We start from the raw sequence: 19,434 nt of genomic DNA on the forward strand, positions 1-19,434 counted from the left end.
AGTGGTACCTTGGGGCTTTCTGTCTTTTTAATGTGATCACACTAATGTCAATGTTAGTCCCAGTTCCTCTCAGTTTTTTTATCTGAGTTACTGGCCTGTTTGAACTTTCTGTTTTTCGCAATCCTCAGTTCCCTGCTGCTGGTCAATTTTTAGACTGCAGTTACATTTCTGGATAAATAAATACTAACAACACTACTAAAAATTTCTGAAATTAATAGCCTTAAACTTTGCCCTGCTTTTTAAGCTGTGATTCCCAACTATGAAACAACATGAAATGCATCCTTCTCATCACTTGCATTACTTCCCATCTTGACTTCTAAATTAAATCTTACCATTGATGAGATTTTTCCCTGCCTGAGTGTCCTGGTTTCAGCTGTGATAGAGTTAATCTCTACAATACTGATGCATTCAAGCATCTGAAGCACCTTCTCGAAGTTACAGTGACATTGTCTTGGTGCATTTCTATAAGGATGCGAAAATCTTTACCTAAGAGGTTCAGGTATGCTTGAGTGGCCTGTGCATGGACCAACCTGCGCCCTGGCTCATGCAAATCTCTCTTGCAATTCCTGTGTCGGTACGGATTTGCACCTTGGCACCACCCAGTATCTTTTTACTGGCACCACCCAGTATCTTTTTACTGGCACCACCCAGTATCTTTTTACTGCTCAGAAGATGCTGCCTTTAAGCAGTGCTTAGTTTTGGTATCAAGAGATTTTCTAAGCTCCTGTGTCATTCTTTGTATCTGCTCAATCATTCAAAAGAGAAAGCTCAAAATACTCTCATGCTGACTGTTACTCCAGGGTGAGGTTTGCTCACTCTTATACTTCGTCTGTTCATTACATGAGTTCCTGCCCAAAGTGAGACCCCTTGTCAGTCAATGTAAAGACAGCTTACAACTGATGCATACCATGTTGTAGCCTAAGTGATTCCTTACACCTACAGGGCAGAGTAAAAGGGCATTAACCTAAGGGAAAATCTGACTCTGGTTTCTTCTCTTGGGTCCTCCTCTACAGATTAAGGATATTGTCTCATCTCTTCTGTCTCTTGCTACATGCTCTGCTTATGGGCATTTCATCTCACAAAACGAAAATCTAACCAGTGAGATGGACCACCACTTTGTTCATATAGATTCCTCTTCTTTCTTAATATGTCTAGCCCTCAAGGGTTTGAAATCATTCCCAGCTGATTTTGGGGGTGTGGGCGAGTTCTCCTCTACCAATCCTTTATAACACAATTTTTCATACAGCATTTTGTTGTGAAATGTTTCACAAAGTCACATTTTCAGTATGTTGCAGATAACAAAATGGTATTATACAACAGAACAAAAGAACACAAGGCTATTTCTTTGAAGAAAAAATGTGAGTCAAGAAATGATGGAGACTTACTTATAGAGTGGCTTTGTCTTTGTTCCAGCAGCATATCCAGAACACCAATATGCACACTAGACAGCTTGAAACAAGTTACTTCCTACCTACTGAAAAGTCTCACTCTAATCCACTTCAAATTTGGGCACTTCAGATTTTCTACTAAGGATGTATTTTATTGCTCTAGCTAATTTTAATTTACACGGGCAAAGTATTTTGCTAGTCCGTCCTTATCAGCAAGAATCTGATGCTAGAAAGCCAGGCATATGGATCTTTGGTTTCAGCAAGGGATTGCCATCTTGTTTCAGACTACCAGCTCATGCAGAAATCTCATTTCTTCTCCCAAAATTGTGACCCTCCTGTGTGTCACATAGATGAGGCACAAGTCAGTCTTCCCAACAGGAACTCGTGGGATCGATCTCGTTTTGGTGGGAGGAGATGGTGCCATTGACTGAACCATATTGCCATTCATCTTGAGGAGAAAACAATGACAGCACTGCTGAGCAGCAGGAAATGAAATGGAATATTTACCCTCACTATCAGCAATATTTGATATACAATCCTGAAAGAGACAAAAGGAGACTATGTACGCCTACAGAGCCGTCAGTAATTGAAAAGCAACCCAATTGAAAAGGTGTTACTTCCATACAGACTAAAGGGAAGTCAGTGAGTATTGGGTACAGATATACACCCATCACAGTTTGCAGATACTATATTCACACCCAGAGGACACATTTCAGTAGAATTTATCCATCTTAATTCCTAAGTGTGAATTTAAAAATTCACATTATGACACTTTTGGTTAACATATATAGGCTGTACCTAACATGTAACATATCTACACAGGTGAAGGTTGGTCTCTTCTCCCACATAGCAAGCAATTGGACAAGAGGAATTGGCTCAAGTCGAGCCAGCAGAGGTTTACATTGGATATTAGGAAAAATTCCTTCACTGAAAGGGTGGTCAAGCATTGCGACAGGCTGCCCAGGAAAATGAAATTACTGTCGTGGAAGAGTTAAAAAACCCATGTAGATATGGTGCTTAGAGACATGGTTTAGTGCTGGACCTGGCAGTGTTAAGTTAATGGTTGTACTCAATGGTCTTTTATTTTACCTTACTTAGAGGTCTTTTCCAACCATAATGATTCTAACAGGATTGCTCATAGAGATTGCTGAAATGGCCCAATATCTTCAGGTCAGTCTACACAATTTTTTTAACAGTGATTTTTATTCCAATTGTACTTGTACTTTTCCTTAAACTCTACACCTCCTGTACTTAAGTTCTATTAGACAGCTCTATCACATGATAAATAATCTGTCTGATGATTTCCATAGAAAGATAAGTAATTAATTCAATGTTATCGTGTTAGCTAATTATAAAATAATTTATTTCTGTCATTCTATTTAAAATTGGAAAGGAAAACTTTTCTCAAATTGTAAGCTGAACATTCAGAAAAGCTGAGAGGCAGCTGTATAAAAAGGTCTCAAAGTTCTGTTTAAAGAGGCTCAAAAGGCTCAAAATTTTTGAGTGCTGACTCCTTTGATTGTGCTGTAACCATACTACTGTTCCTCTTCACTCAAAATGCATTTAGGTCCAATTTTCTTACCCAAAAGTGCTATCACTCACTGCCATCTAGTGTTAATGGCACAGACTGTCAGGAATTTAAAATTACCTTTGTTATTACATTTTTCAAGTTCGGCCCTATCCTGAGAACCTGGGCATTCCTTCTACTGACAGAGGGAGCAGTGCAGAAAACCTCAACAATTTATTCACAGGAATAGATCTCACTTTAGGGGCCACAACAATTTCAGAGACTATGGTTATATTTTTACTTTTTCTGCTCTGACTCTGCTTACATGTTCTCTCCCTGTTTCACAGTGTCACACCAAGCTTGGCCCTGGAGCAGAGCTGCTCCTCCAGCAGTCTCCTCCTTTCTCTATTTTATCTGGCCAGGATTTAAAGTCTCTCTCTGGGATAGAGCAGTTGGGTGAGAAAGAATTTTGCCTACTGAACATCCATAGCAATTTTAAGGCACAAGTCGCACTAATTTACAGTGCACCTTCCAGTGTTTTCTGAAGACTGGACAAGTTCTGTACAGTGTGAGTTACCTTCTAGTGACTACCTTTTAAATAAAGAGGAATGATAATTGGTTTTTAATGAGAAGAATTAATGTATACTAAGTTGTTAAAGAAAATGTCTGAATTCAAAAGCAGACCACAGAGCCTTACCACCATGTATAGTCATAATTAGTTTATTAGCACTGGTTTTGAAACAAATATATTTGGGTACTTAAACACATTTTAATTCATGTTTATTTCTAAATTTAATATATTACCATATATTACATAATGCACTGAATATTCAGTAAATGAATAATAAAACCAAAGCGCGGATTAAAGTAGCAAGATCAGTTTTAGGTTATTGGAAAGGCCAAAATCACATTAGCAGTATAAGAACAGCAAGTTGTAAATGACTAATATTAAACATGTCGTTCTAATAAAGCTATATGCATGCTAGTACAAATGATCCCTCTGTGAATTGCTTCCACTTATCTATAAAAGAAAGCAGTTCTTCCCTTACATTACAACTTCATGACCCTTTACTTCCTACCTTTCAGGCCTGATCCTGCAGTCCCTACTCAGCAAAACTTCCAACACACTCTGTCAGATCAGTTTGGTACTTTTCCTTAAGCTACACAAAGTCCATTGGCTCTCTCCAAACAGCTGAATACTAAATTACTAGAATCTAATTTCTAAAAATTTAGAAATTGTAAAAATACTCGTAACAGAAAATAATGTAATTACATACAGACCTAAGTGTACTAGGGACAAATCCAGGAACAGATCTAGACAGAAGCCTTGGGAACTGCCAGGACAGCAAGGTTGACCTCAGTTGAGTTAGGCACTTTCCTGATTAGCCACTCACTTTTAGGATCACAGTTTTGGATGTAGACATCTCCAGTCTCCTTAAATAATGTTTTGAGCACCTGCATCCTGGTTTTGGATCTGGCCTTTTTTATGCTTGAATACATGATGTATCACATTAACATTATGCAAAGACGATAAGAGAAGTGACCCTAAGGTAGAACAAAATGATAATACAACAAGATATCATAGTCAAGTCTAGAAGAAGCTATTGTTCTTTTCTGTGCTTGGGTTAGGCACACTTGTTTTAACAGCTTTTAACACTGTATCCCATTTACTATTCTTGTGCTCTAACTGCCTTTTCCTAAATTTGTGCTGAAATAGATCATTGCTGTCTTCATCTTCAGCCTCTGACACTATCTCCATTTTTTGGATAATCAGTTTAATGAGGTCATGCTGCTTTTCCAACAATGTTGATATATCTTTGAGCCTAAAAAGCAAACAAACAAACAAATATGCATCAGGCTTTGTCATTTGATTTCAAAGGACATTTAAGTCATTAAAATTACAGATGCAAAAATTGACAGTACTTCACACTTCTGACAGTACTTAATTAACTGTTCTGCTAACAAGGACTATCATCTAGAATACATTTAATTCTTCAAGCTGAAGTACTTATCCATGTTACAGGAAACAGGATTAAAGAACAAATCCGTGGTTCTTGTGAAAAGTAGCTCAATATATAGTTAAGGTAGAAGCAACTTCACTCTCAAAATAAGGTAATAATTGACTGTTCTATCAGAAGTTTTTCCTATTGACCTATTTTCTGGTCTGGCAAGGAAAAGGACAGAGTTGCAACAGCAATTAAGCAACCAAAACATTTAGTGAAATTCACAACTACTTTTACAGCATATGAGAAATACTGATGAGGCCCTAACTGTTCTCTCTCAAAGTGCTATCCAAAGTGCAATTGATGCAACTAAGTAGTTAACCTAAGTTAGAATCACACATACATAACACAGTATCTGTTATCTTTAAAGAAACAATGAAAGAAATGGGAAATGTGTCTAGAAACTGTCTTTATAAAACTACCAAACAGGCATTTTGAAAATCTACTTTTCTGAATGTCTAGACTCACTAAATTACAACATGAAATCTCATGACTGAAAAGGCTCTTTGTGAAGAACAGTTGGGGGGCTATAGACATAGTTAGGGGTTTTTTCTTCATTCGTTTGGTTTGGTTTTTTTTAAAAAAGAAATGGTAACAGATGTTAAAATATATGAAAATCACAGGAATAAAAATACAAAACAAAAGAAAACCCCACCCCAAACCAAAACTCAAAAATATATACACCCAGCACTGACTGACACTAGCTCCAGCAGCAACTGAACTCTGTTTTGAACTCTGATAATAAAAACATACTGGCAACATAGTAAGAGTTTTCAGTCAATATTTTCAGAGTAGTAAAAATAACTTTCCATAATGATATTGTCACAAGTTATTCTATTGCAAAGAATTTTATAAAATTATAGTTTTCTTCCTTCTCTGTAGCAAAAAAATCCCAACCAAGAAAGAATCTGTTTCATGCTGTTTTATAATATATTGATGTAGTATGCATTTGAAGAAAGACTTGCTAAGTCCATGATTTGCCCATATCTGTAGGGTGTAGTCTCACCCTCCTTCAACTCTTGCTTAGTTTTTCATGCAAAAAAAATACTCAATCTGAATCTGTGCAGGAAGACAAAAATTTGGTAGGTTAAATAAAAAAGGGAAAGAAAAAAATGGAGAGAAAAAAGTGCATAGGAAAGTGAGACTGAGTGAGAAAGAATACGTTTTTCTAGCTGTACATTCACAGAAAACTTTTTTTGAAACCATTCGTATGGATACGTTTGTACGATGAATAAGTCAAGAAAGTACAAAGAATGCCTTCCAAGCCTTTGGGAAACAGGATTTGTTCAAGGGAGAATCAAGACACCAATCCATTTCTGGGGAAGCAATCTGAATCTGATTTACTATCAGACCAGCGGAAAGTCAGTAACAGATTGCATATACTTGCAAATCAACTGGAATGACATCACTTGGGAGTTCCAAATAACTCTTGAAAAGCTCCATACACAAATTTCTAAAATGAAAATGCATCTTCCCCATTACTTGAGATTACACTAATGAGCAACAAGCTGTGTTGGTTTGGGCTGGGGAATACGGAATGTAACTTTTTTCTTACGTACAGTATGGAGCTTTAGAATGCTTTTTAAAATAGAAGTATGTTTGTAATATTTGCTCTACTTATTTTTACATCAGTAAAATATCACAAAAAATACCTGTATTTCTGCTTCAGAACTTCCAATTCTAGTGTTGTATCAGGGCTCTGCGCATATGTGGTAGAGTCCTCACACCCAAAGCAATATTGGAACACGCTCTAAACAAAACATGGAACCAAACTTAAATAGATCCTATAGTCTGACAATAGATTAAATAAGTGAATGGTAAGTCTTCACACAGTGTTAAAACTGAAAAGAATTTCTGTTATGATGTTATTTTTTTATATATTAAAACATTTGTTTTTCAAAATTTGTTTTATGAGAAAATTCAGTCTATCAACAGCAGCTGAAATGCAAGTAAACAAATAAAAGAAGAAAAGCCAAAAGGGAGTAATTCTAATTTTTATCTGAACATCTTTTGTAGCTTGTCTCACTTAATAAAGTTACAGTTCACAGAATATTCAAACACTAATTATATCTGAATACCGCTGCACTCAAACTGATTTATCATTTTCATTGACCTTAGTCAAGGTCTAATCACAATTCCCTTGATGTCAGTTAATGATTGAGTCTTATTAACACAACGTCCTCAGCAATGTGTGTACAAAGTTAATCATATCCCTTTTTGGTAAGAATTCTTCTATGTAATATTCACCATCTTACCATAAATCCACAGTATCTCGGCCTGTTGGGATATACAGTGATTGATTCCTGGTCCACCCGACTTAAGAACCAAAATGGCAGCTTCTTCTCTAAGTTGGTGTGAAGATTAACCTAAATGTAGTTTTGCATTTAAAATGAGATATGTTTATGTGAAAATAACCATCATGCCATTATATTCAATTCCCTACTGCACTACTGTGGAGTAGTTCTCCACACTGCAAACAGTGGTATAACATTTGAATAGTCCAGCCCAGACATTAAAACTACATAGTCATACCAGAATTGAGTATCTTAGCAGAATTAATTATTCCACATAGATGTGCACTCTTTTAACTAATGACAATTTAGTATAGCAGAATGAATTTTGTGTCCTTTTGATTTTTGTGTACCTTCTTTCCACTGCATAAATTCTCTACTTATGACGGGCCGCTACGGCCCCTCCCCCACAACCTGGGCTGCTGCCACCACGGGCAGGGGCAGCTGGAGGGGGGAGATGCAGCTTTGGCAAAGCCCCTGACAATAAAAGAAGAGGCGGGGTGGCCGTGGTGACCATGGATGGCACAGGCGTCCCCATCAGCTTCTGGTTGGATGCCCCCTTGTCTCTGTTTCCCGCTTTCCACAGGTCACCCCTGGGTGGGAGGGACCGAGGTGAGGAGACAGCCAGCGTGTGCAGCCCACAGCACCGCCCCTGGGCGTGGAGCCGGAGGGCAGAACCTTCCATGGAGAGGGCTGGGAGGGGACCTCTCACAGAGGGAGTGGCGTCCCTCCCGCTCTCAGGTCCTTGAGTCTCCATGGCACGCGGGGGGACTGGCTCAGGAGATGATGTCATTGAAGCGAGCAGGGCCAGGGACTGCCTAGCTCCTATGATGAAGCAAGTAGTGGTCAGTGATTTGTAGTGCCAGGACTGGCCAAGGAAGATCTAACACAGCAGATTCAATGGAATCAGAGAGCTCTTGCTCAGGTAGCTCTTCAAAAGGGGAAGATGAAATAATAGCTGCTTTAAGCAGTCAAAAGAGGGGAAAGATAGCGAGAAGAGCCATAAGCGAATGTAGTCCAATAGCCAAACGTACTAGGTCAAAAAGGGAAGAACCTTCTGCAAGCCCCTTTGAGGCAAGCAGTTGGCAATCAGGGACCCATCTATATAAAAGTTACGTACTGTCTCGTAGAGTTAGAACAATGGAAGGCCACCGTTGGAAAATATAAAGAAAACCCAGATAAAGTAGCTAATTTGGTAGGTAGGGCAATTAACACACAAAACCCTGACTGGAGTGATTTGAAATCTACGACGGACACATTTCTTGATCCCACTGAGAGAGAGATGGTTAATAAAGCTATTATAAATCCTTCAGAGGCAAATATAGCAAGCAGGGCAATACAAGGTACGGTTACTGAAATTTTTCCAATGGATAATCCAGGGTGGGACCCAAATATGCCAGAACAGATGGCAAGATTAAAACGATATCAAAATCTCATAGTATATGGGTTAAAACATGGTGTCCCTAAAGCTCTTAATTGGTCAAAACGCTACAAAGTAAAGCAAACTTATGATGACTCTCCCACTGATTTTTTAAATAGTTTAAGAGAAGCTGCTATGAGATATACAAACCTAGATCCTGATTCAGCTGAGGGGAAAACACACCTAGTTCTCTTGTTTATGGGTCAAGATACAAACAATATAAGAAGAAAGCTGCAAAAATTAGATGGGGTTCAAGACATAAGTAAATTGTCAGAAGTAGCCTGGAAAGTGTATTGGGACAGAGACCCAAGTGACAAAGTTAGACACCATCCTAGCAAGAGGGTTATTCAGGAGAAGCCACCCAAGAGAACTTCCCCTATGGACAAAGATCAGTGTGCCTATTGCAAGAAAAACGGACATTGGAAAAGTGACTGTCCAATGTTGAAGAAGAAACCTCCAGTTCCCCAACTCACAGTGGGACAAGACTTGTACTCATAGTGATGGGGACTGAAGGCTCTTCCCCCAGCAGAGCCTTCGGTTATAGCTAAACTGGGAAAAGATGATATCGAATTTGTGGTAGACACCAGAGCAGCATATTCTGTATTAAATACTTTAGAAGGGAAACTAAGTCAAGATACTGTTCATGTTGTTGGGGCAACAGGGGTAACTGAAACATGGCCTTTCTTCTAACCTTTGAAATTTAAACTGGGGAAGCACTGGGTAACTCACCAATTCCTTTATATGCCTAATTCCCCTAAACCATTGCTGGGGAGGGATTTACTGGAGAAATTGGAAGCTGAAATTAAATTCAAAAAGGAAAGGGTGTACAAGTTATAATTCCTGAACCTAAATTTGTCGAAGTTGCCGCACTTTTTACAGATGTGGTGAAATCCTCATCGAAGCTGAAAATGCTGTCAATCCAATTGTGTGGGCCAGTGATGTCCCAGGAAGATCCAAACAGGCAGAACCAGTGAGCATTGCACTCAAACCAGGAGCTACACCGGTAAGGCAAAAACAATACCCTTTGAAATCAGAAGGTTGTAGAGGATTGGCACCTATAATTGAAAAATTCCTCCAACATGGGCTATTAGTGCAATGTGAGTCCAGGTATAACACCCATCCTTTCAGTAAAGAAAGCTGATGGTAAGAGTTATCTATTAGTGCAAGATTTAAGAGCAATTAACAAAATTACAGAGTACATACACTCAGTTGTAGCAAACCCCTATACTCTTTTGACCACACTGACAGACGAATTAGGGTGGTTTACTGTTGTAGACCTGAAGGATGCCTTTTTCTGCATTCCTGGGCATAAAAACAGCTAGGAGCTCTTTGCTTTTGAGTGGGGAAATCCCGAAACAGGGAGGAAAAGTCATCTTACTTGGACAGTCCTACCCCAGGGTTTCAAGAATAGCCCAACAATATTTGGAAACCAGCTAGCAAAGGAATTGGAAGACTGGAGGAGACAAGAGCCAGGAGGGGTTATTCTTCAATATGTTGATGACATCTCGATTGCAGCTAAAATGCAAGATGACTGCATCCAGCTCACTGTAAGCTTGTTAAGCTTTTTGGGACTGAGTGGGTACAGAGTTTCTAAAGACAAGGCACAGATTGCCAAGGAAGCAGTAGTTTATTTGGGACTTGAGATCTTTTGTGGACACTGACAGCTCAGCAAAGAACGGAAAGAAGCCATCTGCTGACTTCCAGAGCTCCACACCGTGACAGAGATGCAAGCTTTCCTGGGAATGGCTGGGTGGTGCAGACTGTGGATACCAAACTACGGATTACTGGTAAGGCCCCTGTATGGAGCATTAAAAGCAGCAGAAAAGGGAATCATTACATGGACTGAGAGCACAAAATCTGCATTTAAACAGCTGAAACACTCTCTAATGTCAGCTCCAGCACTGGGTTTACCAGACTTAACTAAAGCTTTTGAACTTTTTACACATGAGAGACTCAATGTGGCATTGGGTGTATTAGCACAGTGCCTCGGAAGCCAACGGAGGGGCCTACTTTTCCAAACAGCTAGACAATATTAGCCAAGGATGGCCTGAGTGTTTGAAGGCTGTGGTGGTTACTGTCACCTTGATTCAAGAGGCCCAAAAACTCACCCTTGGACAACATTGTAGCGTATGTGCCACAGGCAGTAGCAGTAGTATTAGAACAGAAAGGAGGACATTGGCTGTCTGGCAACCAGATGCTTAAATATCAGTCACTGGTGTTGGAGCAGAATGATGTTACCTTGAAAACAACTTCTGTTGGTAACCCTGCCATGTTTCTGTCCTCTGCTTTAACTGACAATGTGCCTGAGCATGACTGTTTGCAGACAATCGAGGAGGTCTATTCCAGCAGAGCAGACCTGAAGGATGTGCCCCTAGAGAAGCCAGACTGGGAGCTGTTTACAGACAGGAGCAGCTTAATGAGAAATGGTAAACGAATGACAGGTTATGCAGTTAACAACCCAGGACAAGGTGATCAAGGCAAAGGCCCTGCCAGCAGATGTGTCATCACAGAAAGCTGAACTGACTGCGCTGACAAGGGCCCTGGACCTGAGTGAAGGAAAGAAAGTAAATATATGGACTGACTCTAAATACGCGTTTCGTGTTTTCCATGTCCATGGAGCCATCTGGAAGGAGAGAGGACTGTTGAACACTCAAGGTAATCAAATCAAACACGCTGAACAAATCTTTGCCCTCTTAGAGAGCATCAAAAGACCCACAGAAGTAGCTATCATGCATTGTAGGGGTCACCATAAAGGGAAAACCACTCCAGAACTGGGAAATCACTTTGCTGATGAAACAGCAAAAGGAGTTGCAGAAAAAAGGTATTCTTGCAGTAATTCCACAAAAAGAGATTGATTTTTCAGGGTTCACCCCAAAGTATGACCAGGCAGACCACAAGTTAATCAAGTCTCTTAAGGCTGAGATCATAGAAAATGGATGGCCTGTTATACCAGTGAATCAGGTTGTAGTCCCACCTCTAATCCTTCGAGAGCTAGCTCGAAGAGAACATGCAAGCACACATTTCAGGGTTGAAAATCTTTTGAAACATCTGAAAAAGGTAGTAATAGGAAAGGGAATGGCAGATGTACAATCAGTAGCGAGCAAGTGTGAAATCTGCTGTAAAAACAATCTTGATACAAGGAAAAGAGTTGTGTTAGGAGTAACAAAGGCAGGGGATCTTCCTGGAGATTACTGGCAAATAGATTTTGCTGAGTTACCACGCAAAGAAGGATACAGGTACATACTGGTATTGGTTGACACCTTCAGTGGATGGCCTGAAGCTTATCCCTGTCGCACTAACACAGACAAGGAGGTGGTGAAAGTTTTGCTTAATCATGTAATACCGAGGTTTGGGGTTCCTTTGGGTATGGCCCCAGACAGGGAACCACATTTTGTTGCAAATGTGATTCAGGAGGTTAGTCAGATTTTGGGAATTGCTTGGGATTCTGCACACACCTTACAGACCCCAAGCAAGTGATAAAAGTCGAACGCATGAATGGAACCCTTAAAGTACAAATCAGCAAAATTTGTCAAGAGACATCCATGACATGGGTTCAGGCCTTGCCTATAGCTTTGCTGAGGATCTGCATACAACCAAGGTGGAGGGATAACATCAGTCCCTATGAAATATTGTATGGCAGGCCATATCAAATTCCACATGTTCCAGGTGAAATTCACATGAGGGAGAAACTTGATTTACAGAGATATCTGATGGCTTTAGGTTCCACTTTGCAGAAGCTCCAGAATTACATCGTCTTATCCAGACCCATAGAACTGGACACCCCTGCACATCCCTTCCAGCCTGGAGACTGGGTCTGTGTTAAGTGGTAGGACAGTGATCCTCTACAGGCCAAGTGGAGAGGACCATTCCAGATTTTGCTGACCACCCTCACTGCAATCAAAGTCACTGGCAAAGGACCCTGGATTCACTAGTCCAGAGTAAAGAAGGCTTCTGCTCCTGAAACAACTAAGAAAACAGAGACTGAAACAAACAAAGATGATGTAGTTTAAATGATTATTTTCCTGTGCTTGTTATCTACACAGTTGGTAACCTGACTCAGGTTTGGAACCAAAATTTGCATATGATTCTAGTCCAAAGTGTATCCAAAGACATTCATTTGGATACAGAGCTAACAAATGACATGGAAACCAAAGTGGAAATATCAGCAAAATTTGTTTACAATTTGACAACCAACTCAGATCTTATGTTAGATAGCATTCAAAGATAACACACTGAGCTCTGATTATATCTTCCACACCCTGACTTCATGGTTACCAAACTGGCCCTGGATTAAAGAGTTGTTCGTAGTAGTTGTAATTATAATTCTTGTGTATAATATACTATTGTTAGATGTATACTGCTTTTAGAGTAGATATTTAGAATATTTAGAATAGAGTCTCAACAAGGTAGAGGCCTTGCCAAGCCTCTAAAGGGGAGGAATGATGCCTTAAGTTTTAACTTTTATATTTTTCAAATCCTGCACTGCTTAATGGGTAACTCTGAAGTTTCATGTGGCCTGTTAACTACTCTTCTCTCCTGCTGGTTAGACATATAAGCCTCTCAAGGTTTGCTCTTCAAGGACACCAGGCCCCAAAACGGGTAAACCAAAGCCTAGAGGGGGGGCAAACTTGGAGTAATTACATCATTAACTGAAGTTATAATTGGAGAATTAACCCTGATATGCAAATCGACCAAACTTATAAAAGTGTGAAGAACCTGTGACCCAAGGTCCATCTTGGGAGTAGCCTCTTGACTGCCCAGGGTGTATCTTTGAAGGCCCTTCAAATAAATACCTACTTTTATTCTCTTATTCTTGACTAGCCTCTGTTTTTTAGGTGGCCACCTCAAGGCATCAAGACAACTCTGCGATTTCAAGCATTGTAGTTACTGATTTTGTGACTCTGCTTTTGGGAAAACTCAGAATTGCTTTAACTGATGGTTGAAAAATTCCTTAAAAATGCATTTGCTTGTACACTTCTGGGGCAATGACTCACGAGTGAGAATGAGATTCAGAATAAGGTGCCGGGTTCACCAGTTTGCTTTACAGGTATCCTAAGATAGTTAGGAATGTGATGACAAATCAACTATTTAAATTCTAGCAATGTTAGTGTTCTAGCAGTGATATGTACTTCCAATATTTGATGCTTCCACAGTATGTTACTCACCTGCATTGCAATCCTTTTGAGTGCAGCATATTTCTGCACTTCAGCGATATCCCCAACAGCCAAACCAATCTAGAAAAAAGAAAGATTTCACTATCTATTTTTTCATAGTCTGTGATTTCAATTGTATTTCTCATTCACATTTAAATAAAAAAGATATTCTAGAGTTAAATTATTTTGTCACTTGAATTTGGAAACATTTTTTGCATATTTGGAAATATTTGTATCAATAAATGCAGAGAGTGTTTTTACTGACAACACTCGGTCTGTTGGTAAGGCACTAAAGAGCTACTTTTATCAAGAATAACATCCCTTCTTTTTGATTCTTCATTACTGCTGTAATCTTAAGAAAACTGCTGATCTCTTGATTAAGTAAAATCATGGCAGCAATAAACAACTTTTAAAAACATGAGCTGTTTGATTTTTTATTGCTCAGCTCATATGAATACATTGTTTCCTAAAAAACATTATGTTCAATGGAACATGGCTGAGGATATATTACATATTTTCCCCCTTTCTCACCATTATCACATTTTCTGATTCTTTATGTTCAGATCAGACTTGTTAGTCAGTTCTAACACTACTTGCTGTTTTGTGTGCAATGAAGATTTGAGTTTGGGCTTTATTTTTTCTTTTTTAAATTATTATGGTTAGTGCTAGGTTATGATATAACAAGGGATTGAACAAAAATCGTTGTTCCCCAATTATCAAGACCTCAGAATAATACACTGCAGCTCTAATTCAAGTTCCCACCACAGTTACTACCTAAAGATATACAAAATAATCCTGCAGGAGTGAGCCGTGGGAAAGTACTTAGAACTGCAAACTGGATGGAAAACAAGTGCAGAGAATGGCAACATTTTAATATGTTACTGAAAATATTGGTTAAATAATGAAGGGCTGTCACTTACTGAAGTAACTCTATATACTAGAACTCTCTATATACTTGTGTTTAACCACTTTTGCATATTAATAAGCAGCTTACTTACTAGCAAGTTCATAAGAAGGATTGGAATAAGCAAGGTAAATATAATGAGAACCGTGTAACTAAGGAATGGATATGGCAATTCATTGCTTAGTAAAGGATCAAGGAATGCATCATGGTAATTTATGTCTCCCAGCATCATTGCGAATGTCTTCATTACGGAAAGCAGAGGTGTGCTGTATGTTTGCTGCAAAAAGAAAGAGCAAAATAAAGAAAAAACCCAACTGATGAAATTTTAAAATAAAGTTTTGAGATGCTTTAGTCCAAGAATATTTATAATGATAAAAACTTAACTATATTATTGAACTAACCTGTGAACCCAAAAGGACAAAGAAACTCAGCCCAAAGGCCAGTATCAGGAAAAAGAAAACCACAGCAATCCGAATCAAAGTCCTCAAAATTTCCCAGAACATCACAACATAGATTCCATAGTTCTCAAATCTAGGTAATAAGTAAAAATAAAGATATAGAATCAGTCATAGAATCACTTCATTTGGAAAAGACTTTTAAGATAACCATCTCCAGCCATTAATCTAGCACTGCCAAGTCTTCTCCTAAGCCATGAAATACTGAAGTTAGAATCCCTTGCAGTGATTTATGTAAGGCAGTAAGTAATGCCAATTTTCATCTGTGGAAAGAGACTGCCTCTCTGAGAAATTCTGTGATGGTAACAAACCTGTTCTACTTTCACATCCAAAAGAGTGCACGTGATTCTACTTCCAGCAAGCTTATTTTTTAATGCACAAGAACAATTTTTAGATAGTATTTTTCATGGATAAAATTTATTCTCTTCATAGGCATAGATAGTACAATATTGTGCCACTTTTGCATTCAGAATAACAACATTAGCAAATTATCCAACTTTTTTCTGCTTCTCGAAGCAAATTAGCAACCAGAAGAAAGGATAACTGGCACCATAATCCATGTAGCAGCCACACACCTGATTTAAAAGATTTCACTGTTTACAAGATGTGAAATAAACTACATATCTGTAGTTTTATTGCAATACAAAGTATGAAAAACAAACAAACAAAAAGAAACACATTGCTCAGGAAGAGAAGGGGAATAGCTTAATTTTAAGACACCTGTGTTTCCAACAACAGTCTGTCACCTGGCAAGCCTCCCCTATTCTTAGCTAACACAAAAACTAAATCTCAGAACAGGAATTATCATAAGGCAGATTAAATTACTTTTTCTTTCAAACCTGAACTTGGGAATTTATGTCCTCTCTGAAATCCAGGATCCAAGAGATTTTTTATGCTAGTACAGTAGCAACTGTGAAAATCCCTCCACATGATTTTCACTCTGAAATATTATGTGCAAGACTGAAAAGGTCAAGCTAGAAATAAAGCAAACATGATCTTCTCTTACTTGTTAGGCATTTATCAGGCAAAATTCAATTGAAGTCAATGGAATCACAGGTTGCCTTGGGAAAATACAGCCTGAATGAGTTAGAAAAATCATGTGTAGAGTTCTATTGCTACACACTTGAAAAAATAGTCAGGCATTTCATTGAGCAGCAGAAGGAAGGTTGCGCAATCATCTGTTTACTTTTCGCTGCGTAGGTTCAATGCTCATTTTGCCCAGAGCAGACAGGACACGCCCATTCATTACTCCTCTAAGATCAGACCCAGCCAGGACAAGGTTTGCAGCAGAGGCAATGCCATAAAGGCACTCTCTTTGACATTAACCCTGTTTACAAACCATGTCCTTAAACATCCCTACTATACTAAAACAATCCCAAAATTTATCACCAAATGTTGTGTTGTCTGTCTGCAAGACTGCATGGGGGTGATTAGTGCATATATACAATAAGGCTTGGAAGAACATTTATGCAGTGTTATCACATGCAGTCCTGCTCAGGCACAAATGCATTTAATTTTTTAGTCTTAAGCACTACACCCACATTATTTTTTTCCTCCACCCAGCTCTCCTGCAGTTTATAACTCTTGGACACTATTGTGCCAGTGACAACATTTAAGATAATTAAGGGCAATAAACAGATGTCATGTCAACTGAAGAAATAATATCATTCACTGTAATTCTTTTACAGGACACTATGGTATAGAGAAGCGAGATGTGCCACTTAATGAGTAAAATGACAAAAGAATTTTCCTTCTCCCAGGTATTACTCATAAAAACCTAACTTCCTTATGCCTCTCATAATTCATATTTTTCTGGGTTTTTTTAGTCAAAGTCTATGCAGTGTAACAAAAGATGATTTTTAAAAGATACAATTAAGCATTGCTTTGCTTAATTAACATTAAAATAAGTATTGTTGTTTCTATAGCTGCTGTAACAAATGCTGTGATGCTCTACATGAAAAACACTGAAAATGACTTTACAGTTCATCAGAGATTAAAAAATTCCTATGGTCCTAATCTGGAAACTTGTATAGTTTGAAAAAAATAAAAATACAAAATGGGACTGTCAAACTTGATCAGTCACAGTTTAGGATATGTAAAATATCCAAAAATATTAAAATATATTATGGTAAAGCCCATAAAAAATTTTTACCGTTGAAGATAAAGCAAGAAGTTCATCCAAGACAAGTATACAGCAATTGCTCCACATTCCCACTGCAAATGAGCTGGTGTATTAATAAATAAAGAAGACACAAAAATTATGCTTGTAGTATATATGGTCCAGTCCAGTAGATTGGAGTAATCCAACAAATATTTCAATTTCTAGGATTTAAGAGAAACAGGTTAATATTTACAAGTCATCCATCATTAAAGCAATGAATTCAATATGCTACTTAAATTATCTCCTCAGTTTTAATTTTTACATATATATATAAATTAAAAGGTGTAAATTCGCATTTCCCTTCTAATCAGGAAAAAATCAGATTAATTTCAATATCATACAAGCTTCCATGCAAGCACACTGTCTGATTAATGTTATTTCTCTATGTACTTACCTGCTGAATTAGCTGAAATATTTCTTTGCAGATGCCCAGTAAACTCATAATTAAAACTAAACACATACACACTCTGGTGAAGTATGAGTCCTGAAACAAAAATCAGAGCACAAAAGAAATTAGAAATTATTAAAGGAATGTTCATTTCAGCTCTACCTATTATATATACATTATATTGCCAAGTTAAGCAACTCAGTTAGCTTGTGCCATATAAACTTATTACTATCTAAATTCTGTTTTACTAATATTTATTGTGAAATCCTCGTACTGGATTGGGCTGCATATGTGATTCTCATGATTTTTTCATGTATCAGGATATCTTCATGAACCTTTTATAACCCTTGAGTTTATTTTATTTTGTATTTCTACTAGCATATCCTTTTTGAGTTCCTGTTTCAGTTCTATGCCTTTTCTCTCATGTGAATCATTTTTCTTCAACATTAAACAAATATTATTCACTTCAGAGAAAAAGCTGAAGTAACCATGTGTAAATTTCTCAGAAAAAAGTAAAAACAAGAAATGAGAACTGAAAATTATATAAAAAGGTTGCTGCTGAATGCTTCGAAATACACACTTTAATTCTATTCCTTAGAGTTGCTAGATCATAAATTAATCTAAAAATTATTTAAATAATGTTATCATTTTGCTATAAAAATCCTAAACATATTGTGACTACTAATAAAAGTACCTCATATTCTAATGGTCTTGCTTCATAGAGCTCTGTTCCATTCTGAGGTCTTATTGGTTGTATGTGAGTGACCAGAAGAGTCAGTGGGATGAGACCAAGAGAATATATGCCTAAATTCATTAGATGTGCTCGAAACCCATAGGCCATCCTTGAAAGTGAGAATGTTAAAGTTACAACACTTTACAAATTTAGAAGAGCATGCATTCAAATTTAACAGCCAATAATGTCTTCAAGATGAGGAAATAAACATTTCTTGAAATGTCCCTTTGTGATGAATATGTTCATCACTTACGTGGACTAAAGTGTATTTGCCATTTGTTCTTTCCATTTTTAACTTGGCAACCTTAATTTATATTTTTGCAATAATTAGGAAACAAAGATAGTAGTTTTCTTTGTTGTAAGTATCAAAAAATCTTTACCAAATGCTAAGTTACTCTTTACAGAAAAGACATTTGCTCAGTCTACTCTATAAATATGCACATTTTATTAAACAACTTTCGGGCACAATAGTCTTTATCTTGACATGTAGTGTTATATTTTATGTACATTAAAATAGACCAACCATTTCATAAGCAAGTATTCTTTACACACAGGATGACTGAGTAGCTCCATGCGATTGTGGCGCACCATGGCCTACAAAACACAAGTAGAGAAGGATCCAATTTAATTCATCTAGGTAAGCAAAGTGATTACAAAACTGGATAGGCCACCTTTTTTACCTGAATATTAGCCTAATGGAAAGTAAAATGTGTGTAAGATACGGCAAAGTTCTTTTGATTAAGTACTCTGGGGCAAACCCATCACTATCTTGCCCTCCCTGCCTGCTAAGGCATTCAGCTTCTCAGCTGTGGCTCTGTTAGTCTATTTCAAGCTTAAAAAAATTATACAGACTATTTTCAACTATACCTGTGAGACCACACTTTTAAGTTTAATAAGAAAATATTTATTTATTTATTATTAGTCAGTGCAACAACTAATTGCCAACAGCTATCCCAAAATGCAAGCATATTAAGCCAGAAAGTTTGTTGTATAAACATTTTCTGACAAAGAATGAGAAAACAGATTGACAA

At 37.8% G+C, this 19,434-nt stretch overlaps 1 protein-coding gene across 1 annotated transcript in view; it reads right to left on the reverse strand.

Moving 5' to 3' along the window:
- Window positions 1-3,599: 3,599 nt before the first annotated feature.
- The window catches only part of TRPA1 (transient receptor potential cation channel subfamily A member 1), a 37,538-nt gene continuing 21,703 nt past the window's right edge, over window positions 3,600-19,434 (reverse strand). Inside the window, exons 18-27 of the mRNA XM_032127466.1 lie at window positions 18,927-18,997; window positions 18,365-18,512; window positions 17,677-17,766; window positions 17,274-17,443; window positions 15,068-15,197; window positions 14,761-14,943; window positions 13,775-13,843; window positions 7,154-7,264; window positions 6,551-6,648; window positions 3,600-4,718 (exon numbers count right to left, since the gene is read on the reverse strand). Coding sequence (XP_031983357.1) covers window positions 4,487-4,718; window positions 6,551-6,648; window positions 7,154-7,264; window positions 13,775-13,843; window positions 14,761-14,943; window positions 15,068-15,197; window positions 17,274-17,443; window positions 17,677-17,766; window positions 18,365-18,512; window positions 18,927-18,997 — 1,302 coding nt within the window. The 3' untranslated portion in view covers window positions 3,600-4,486. The remainder of the gene's footprint in view (window positions 4,719-6,550; window positions 6,649-7,153; window positions 7,265-13,774; window positions 13,844-14,760; window positions 14,944-15,067; window positions 15,198-17,273; window positions 17,444-17,676; window positions 17,767-18,364; window positions 18,513-18,926; window positions 18,998-19,434) is intronic.

This window comes from Corvus moneduloides, chromosome 1, assembly GCF_009650955.1.
Source record: "Corvus moneduloides isolate bCorMon1 chromosome 1, bCorMon1.pri, whole genome shotgun sequence".
NCBI lineage: Eukaryota > Metazoa > Chordata > Aves > Passeriformes > Corvidae > Corvus > Corvus moneduloides.